The 7,594-nt window shown below is 48.4% G+C and overlaps 2 protein-coding genes across 2 annotated transcripts in view; both read right to left on the bottom strand.

Annotated features, from left to right (window-relative positions):
- The window catches only part of LOC105309039 (zinc finger protein 271-like), a 36,539-nt gene that overhangs the window by 21,663 nt on the left and 7,282 nt on the right, over window positions 1-7,594 (bottom strand). The gene's annotated exons all lie outside the window — the stretch shown is intronic.
- LOC111728727 (zinc finger protein 585A-like) overlaps window positions 1,991-7,594 on the bottom strand; it is a 12,880-nt gene continuing 7,276 nt past the window's right edge. The window contains exon 2 of the mRNA XM_011385126.2: window positions 1,991-7,028. Coding sequence (XP_011383428.1) covers window positions 4,204-7,028 — 2,825 coding nt within the window. The 3' untranslated portion in view covers window positions 1,991-4,203. The remainder of the gene's footprint in view (window positions 7,029-7,594) is intronic.

Raw genomic sequence — 7,594 nt, 5'->3', positions numbered from 1 at the left:
CTGATTAGAAATGCCACTTTGCCACCACCCCAAGCACAAACCTATGGACTAAGACACTTTGGGAACAAGAGACAAGAATCGGTGTTTTAAGGCGCCTTCAGGTGATGCAGATGTGTAACGAAAGGAATCCCATTTATAAATATAGAAAGTGAAAAGCCCCCAAGCATCTCACCTCCTGGAAAAAAAAAATTTGGGAGAGTATCCATTTAGACTGTTTTTTGCATATGCATGGACTGCTGCGTGTCTGGGTGTTCATATATCCCTTTACGTATGGTTTTCCTTAGTACAATGCAGTCACACTTTACCAATCTGCACTGACGTTTTCCCTCTTAATAATATATCTCTTTCAAAATCTAACTGTTGAGGAGCTGGAATCTGACTTACGCGCCACCGTAGAGACCGTGACTGGGCATCGCCAGAGGGACCAGTGGAGGGAGGCTGGCTCCAGAGGGAGCAGGGACGCAGCCGGGAGGGTCCCTCCTATGCCACCTCCGCAGGGGTGTGGGCCCCCCAGCTGTCGCCTTCCACACCTGTGTCGACCTTGCCCTCCACCCCTGTGCACCGTGGGTGTGTGGCCCCTCACTGCGGCCCCCAGCGCTCTGTACCCCGCATTCCGCCTGGCTCGCTCCCTTCTTGCCATCCCCTCCGAGATGCAAACTCAGGTCACACTGCCACTGGGACTTGAAGTACCCGCATCTCCGAAGGAAAAGAACTCACCTGGTGCCCTCAGGGACACATGAGCAGGCTGAGCCTGGTGTGGATCCTGCCCCACATGGGGTGCCCAGGGGACCATCCGCCCAGTCGCTCCTGGGCCTCTCCTTTGGAGAGGCCCCACCAGAGCCGGGGACGGCCAGCGATGACCCCAGCGCCCGGTGCTTCTTCCTGGGCTTGGGGCGTCTGGAGAAGCGGCCCCAAGCGTGCTGAGCTCCACGGAAGGTAAATACCTGTTGGGACCAACGATCGCAGAAAGGGAAAGACGAGAGTCACCTGCAGACAGCGAGGGTGACTCCTCACCAGGCACTGGCGAGATCCGAGGCAGCGCGGGACTGCGTTCTCATACCTCGTGTCACCACTGATGAGGCCACTCGGGGTCCCCACGGACCCGACGGTGCTGGGGGGCGGTGCCTCCCCTCTGCCGGGTCTGGATTCTAACCTCTCCTGCCCGTGAGGCGTCTGCAGCCGTCTGACCAGCTCGCAGCCCCGTCCGTCCTCTGCCCGCTTTGCGGTCGCCTCCTGCGCACCGAGCTGAGTTCTCACGAACTCCACAGGACGCTGCTGGTTCTTCAGCTCCTCGCCGGAGCACGTCACTCTCACAGTGGGAGGACTGCCACCGGACACTGGCGCACACTGCCGCCCGAGGCTCAATGTATTGGGCTACTAGAAGGCTCCACTTAAGCGATGGAGATTAGATTAATAATAGACTTAAAACTTAGACGTGTACGGTGTTTGTGACCATGACGTTATGCATGACACAAAGTTTTGAAGGAAATGAGAAAGTATTCTTCCAGTATTTAGAAACGATGCCTGCATACAGCACAACATCCCTCACAGGATTTGAGAATGAGTAAAACTCCAACGTCTTTGTTGATTCGGTGTCTTATTTGTAAAACAAAACGAGAAACAGCCGTATCTTCCGAAGAAAAACAGGCAAATGACATGATCAGAAATTGTACAAAATATACACAGGTGGCTACTAAAGACATGAGAAAATGCTCAAAACCCCGACCCCCTATAGGGAGATGCGATTCAAACCACAGAGGTAGTGTCGGATGTCACTAAAAGGGCTGACGTCAAAGACTGGCCACATCGAGTACTACAGGGATGTGGAGGAAATGGGACTCGCATACGCCGCTGGTGGAAACGCGGTCATTTTTTATCAGAGTTTGGCAGTTTCTCCAAAAGTTAAGCCCTCATCTCTGTGTGCTAGGCATGGCACTTTGAGTTGTAACGAAAAGAAAAATGAAACGCTTCTCCATATAAAGAATTGTAATGAAAATGTTTAGAGTGGCTTTATTTGCAATAGTCCAAAACTGAAAATAGGCCAACTGGCCGAACACAGATGAACGGCTAGAGGTACATAGACATATACGCAAAAACATATATATTTAAAATTATTATTGAGTAATAAAAGAATGAATTACTTATATAAGCACCACTGATGAATCGCAAAACAATTATGCAGCATGAGTGGAGGGAAAATTAGAATAAACTTAAAATTTCATCACATAAAAGTCTAGAAAAATGCAAACTAATCAGTAGAGAGTAAGTAAATCAATGGTGGCTGTGAGGTCCAGGAAGGGCATGGAGATTATAAAAGGACACGAGGCAAATACACGAGTGACAGATCTTCATTATAATAGCCGTGACGATAGTTTCACAGGTTCTTACACATGGGAAAACTTATGAAACTGTGAACTTTAAATATGTTTTAATGCATGTGAATCCTATTTTACTAAAGCTTTAAAAGTTGTCCAAAGTAAAAATCTAGATCTCCCACCGTTTTCGGAAAGCGAGCCTTGTTAACTCTATGCCGAGTCTCCAGATTTTCCCGTCCTAGCAAAGTCAGTCCGGTCGCAGTCGCAATAAAGGACAGAAGTGGTTATTACCCAGACCATGCGCATTTCTTAGGGTCATACCTATGTCAGAACTTATCAAACTGTACACTTTAAATGTATGCAGGTAGTACATTTAAGTTATACCTTGGGAAGCCTTAAAAAATGGCTCAGGATACAAGTTTATGTCTCGATCTCTTTGGAAAACAAGTTTGATGATCCCGTATTGACTCCACCATCTCTAGGGGCCAATATCGCCTCAGTGGCAGCAAATACGGTGAGTAATGAAAACCCTTTCTACCTGAGTGGACAGGAACGCTGCCTGGGTCCAAAGAGCCACATCCCCAGACCACAGATCCCCGCTTTCGGCTTTCCTATTGTGCAGTAACAGCTTTGAGGCGGACGTCACTGAGAGGCTACGGGAAATCGAAACATCTGTCAATGATTTTTATTTTTTCTGACAATAACATCAACATCGGCTACACAGAAAGACAGGCCTGGAGGTGCTGAGATGTATGCACACACCGATCATGCAGGCACAGTAAACATTTCTAGATGCACTTTTAGAAGAGGCACATTCCACTGAGTTGGCTGTGGTCTCCTCCAATCCCTATTAGGCCGGTGTTTCTGTACCAAGTACGGTATCCTTTGGAACTAGTGGCCTTACAACCAGTGACCGTAGCCCAGCAAATTATAGACATCGTGGCATATGATTCTTCACAGACCTGAGGAAAGTTTCCCCTCAACAGTGCTGGCATACTCTGTGATCTATGCTTTGAATGAAAGATACTCCCAGAACACTCCCAGAAGAACCTGAGGTTCTCATATGTGCCCTCACCTCGGGTTACCTCTGAGAATCCTTAAACATAGAGCGTCCAGGCCTCAAATGACAATCAGAAAGTTTTTCAGTCCTGTCTAGGAAGCCGCGAAAAGCAAGGCAAATTTTGTCACAAGTGGCAAGTTCTTTTCTGCTATCATACAGTTCTTAAACAGTTTAGAGTCTGAGACCCCTAAAAAGTGTTTCACCTCTTCAAGCCTGTAGAACCCAAATCAGTTTGCAAACTACCCCACAGTAAACATAGCACCCGAGATCAAACAGGAGTAAGGCCGTGATTATTGTACAAACCAATGTGCAGCAGGCACTTCTCAAGTTCATGAACCGAGAGCTGGAAAAACTCATTACAGCTATCACATCAGACCAACGTGACCCTGGAAAACGCAGTTATTTCTTGGCAGGATGCCAGCCAAACTCGTGCTATTTTCTGGGTCATGTCCAAGGTTGTCAAGGAGGAGGGAAAACTAATCCCTAAGTGCTCAGGTTGCTCCTAATTTGCTCCAATACATGGGAGACCAGGGGTCACTTCCCTTGAGCACACTGGGGTGGCAAACGATACAAACTCTGTTGACCTGCCAGTGGGTAAAGCTGAAATGGCTTTAGCCACAGAAAATAGAAGCAACATAAACCTGGAAAGAACCCTTAGCAAATTAAAAAGTGCAACACATTCACGAATGCTTCCCATACAAGTGAAACTTATGGGAAATCTCCCCAATGTGCACATTCAGATGTACGAGAGTCAATTCTGACAAAGGGTCCTCGAAGAGTTTCTTCTGGTGCTGGAACACCGAGGAACACTGCGCACTCCCTGCACAGCTAAGGCCCTTCTCTGGTGTGAATTCTCTGATGTTGAGAGAGGGTAGACTTTCGCATAAAAAATTTCCCACATTCACTGCACTCATAAGGCCTTTCTCCAGTGTGACCTTTCCGGTGTTGACTGTACTGTGAACTATCCCTAAATGACTTTCCACACTCGCTGCACTCATAAGGCCTTTCACCAGTGTGAACTCTCTGATGATAACGGAGTTTCGAGCTACAGATAAAACACTTCCCGCATTCGCTGCACTCATAAGGCCTTTCTCCAGTGTGAACTCTCTGATGATAACGAAGGGTGGATCCAGAGGCAAAAGACTTTCCACACTGACTGCATTCGTAAGGCTTTTTTCCCGTGTGAACTCTCTGATGATAAGAAAGGGTGTCGCTGCTGGCGAACGATTTCCCACACTCACTGCACTCGTAGGGCCTTTCTCCAGTGTGAACTCTCTGGTGGCGAACCAGTATCGAGCTACTCGTGAAAGATTTCCCACATTCGCGGCACTGATAAGGCCTTTCTCCCCTGTGAAGCCTCTGGTGATAACCAAGGCCAGAGGTAGAGGTAAAAGATTTCTCACATTCACTACACTTATAAGACCTTTCCCTATTATGAATTTTCTGGTGTATTGAGAGAGAAGATTTGTGGCTAAAGGTCTTCCCACATTCCCTGCACTCGTAAGGCCTTTCTCCAGTGTGGCCTCGCCGGTGTTTATTGAACTGTGATCTATCCTTAAAGGTCTTCCCACATTCACTGCACTCATAAGGCCTTTCTCCAGTGTGGACTCTGTGATGGTAACGGAGGCTGGAGCTAAAGGTAAAAGACTTGCCACATTCACTGCACACGTAAGGTTTTTCTCCCGTGTGCACTCTCTGATGGTAATGGAGAGTAGAACTAGATGTAAAAGATTTCCCACAGTCGGTGCATTTGTAAGGCCTCTTCCCTGCATGAGTTCTCTGATGGTAACAGAGAGTGGAGCTGGAAGTAAACGACTTCCCACACTCACTGCACACATAAGGTTTTTCTCCTGTGTGAACTCTCTGATGTTGAATGAGTGTCCACTTATTGTTAAAAGATTTCCCACATTCGTTACACTTGTAAGGCCTTTCTCCTGTGTGAACTCTCTGGTGTAAAATGAGGTTATTTCTTCGAATAAAGGATTTTCCACATTCGCTACACTCATAGGGCCTTTCTCCGGAGTGAGTTTTCTGATGATACTGGAGGTCAGATCTAGAGATAAAGGATTTCCCACACTCGGTGCACTCGTAAGGCCTTTCTCCTGTGTGAACACTCTGATGATAACGAAGGGCAGAGCTGGTGGTAAAAGATCTTCCACATTCACTGCACTCATAGGGCCTTTCTCCAAGGTGACCTCGCTCATGATACTGAAGGGTGGAACTACAGGTAAAAGATCTACCACATTTACTGCACACGTAAGGCTTTTCTCCTGTATGAATTCTCTGGTGTCGAATAAGTGTCCACCTATTGTTAAAAGATTTCCCGCAGTCGCTGCAGTCATAAGGCCTTTCCCCTGTGTGGACTCTGTGATGATAACGGAGGCTGGAGCTAAAGGTAAAACATTTCCCACATTCGCTGCACTCGTATGGCTTGTATCCTGAGTGAACTCTTATGTGTATAATGAGATTATTTCTTCGGGTAAAAGACTTCCCGCATTCGCTGCACTCAAAAGGCCTTTCTCCAGTGTGAACTCTGTGATGGTAACGAAGAGCCGTACGAGTGATAAAGGACTTCCCACACTCACCGCACTCATAAGGCCTTTCCCCAGAATGGACCCTCTGATGATAACGCAGGTCAGACCGAGAGATAAAAGATTTCCCACAATCGCTGCACCCATAAGGCCTTTCTCCCGTGTGAGAGCTCTGGTGATAACTGAGGGCAGCGAGAGAGGTAAAAGATTTCACACAGTCGTTACACTTATAAGGCTTTTCTCCACTCTGAACTCTCTGATGTCGAATGAACACCGAGCTATGACTAAAAGACTTGGTGCATTCGCTACACGTATAACTGTTTTTCCCATTGTGCCAGTCCCGGGGAGGAACGAGGACAGATTTGTGGCTTACGGATTTCCCACATTTGCCACACTTGTGCTGCCTTGCCCCGGCAGGAAGTCTTCGGTGTTGACTGAAGGGTGAGCTTCCCCTGACGGATTTTCCATAGTCGCCACCCACAGAAAAACTTTTTCCAGCGTGGAGTCTCTGGTGAATGACAAATGCGGATTTGTACCTAAATGTTTTCCCACATTCGGTGCACACGAAACACTGTCTACCAGTGTGGACGTCCTGAACAAGTGTGTGCTTGGGGGTGTAGGCCTTCTTGCATTCTTTCGAAGCGCAGTGACTTTTTCTGCTTCGTAAATTTGTTGCTTCCCACTGGGTTATTCTGTTTGGCTTCTCGGCTTTATGAGCGGCCTGTTGCTGGGGAAGTCCTAAAGTGGTCAGCAAGTCCTTCTCAACCCTCCCACAGGTGAAGGGCTTCGGTGACACACGGACTCTGCAGCTCTTCACGAGTGAGACCCGGTCCTCACCGCTTACAGAAGCTTTCTCTGCCCTGTGCTGCTCCTGGTGCTGGTGACCGTTTGCGGTGACATAAAATCGTTTCGCACACGCCCCGCACCTCAACAGTTTCTGGCTGTGTTGTGTTCCCTGCTGCTCAACCAAGTGGAAAATGTCTCTCAGGACTGGCCCGCAACCCTCACAGGGGTGTGTCTTCCGGGACGACAAAGCCTCCTTGGGATTCCTTGCCTGTGACCCCTTTGCAGACACGCTCTGTTCAAAGGGTGCCTCCCCATCCTCTGCTCCACAGCAGCAACCTGAACGCAAAGAAATGCTGGTGAAGTACATGGCGACTCTGGGAAAGAGACAACCTCACCGCAAATGTACATCTGCTGCATGTGGACCTGAGTGTCAAACGCTTTGCTGAACAAGAAAGTTGGAATTCATTGATGGATCGGCTGACCGTTGTGTCACTGGGTCTCTAAGGTCACACAATGGTGGAGACCTGACCGGGGGAAGGGTTCGGGGCAGAATATGACACGAGGAAGAGTGGCAGGGCGTACAACTCACGTCCACTGCTGACGGCGTCCTGCACATCCTTTTCTGCTGCTGACACAGTGCTCGATAGAGACATGCACCCGAGCCCAGGAAAATCTCACTAGAAAACAGACTGGCTGCTGCCCGAGGTCAATTCAGGGGTACGTGAACACCTCATGGCGCAACACGTGAGGGCCCATGTTAAGCACGACAGAAAGAGGGGTGAGATGTGGAGTCGAGGGAGCTACATATCCCTGGGCTGAAAACCACAGCAGAAATGACAAGTAGTGGAACTGACGAGTCAGCAAAGTGTCAAAGGTGGAAAAGGAAGGGTAGAAATTGGCTG

Source organism: Pteropus vampyrus, unplaced genomic scaffold (assembly GCF_000151845.1).
Source record: "Pteropus vampyrus isolate Shadow unplaced genomic scaffold, Pvam_2.0 Scaffold661, whole genome shotgun sequence".
In the NCBI taxonomy this organism is placed as follows: domain Eukaryota; kingdom Metazoa; phylum Chordata; class Mammalia; order Chiroptera; family Pteropodidae; genus Pteropus; species Pteropus vampyrus.
The sequence above is the reverse complement of the archived record's forward strand: the minus strand, read 5'-3'. Positions and strand labels throughout refer to the sequence as shown.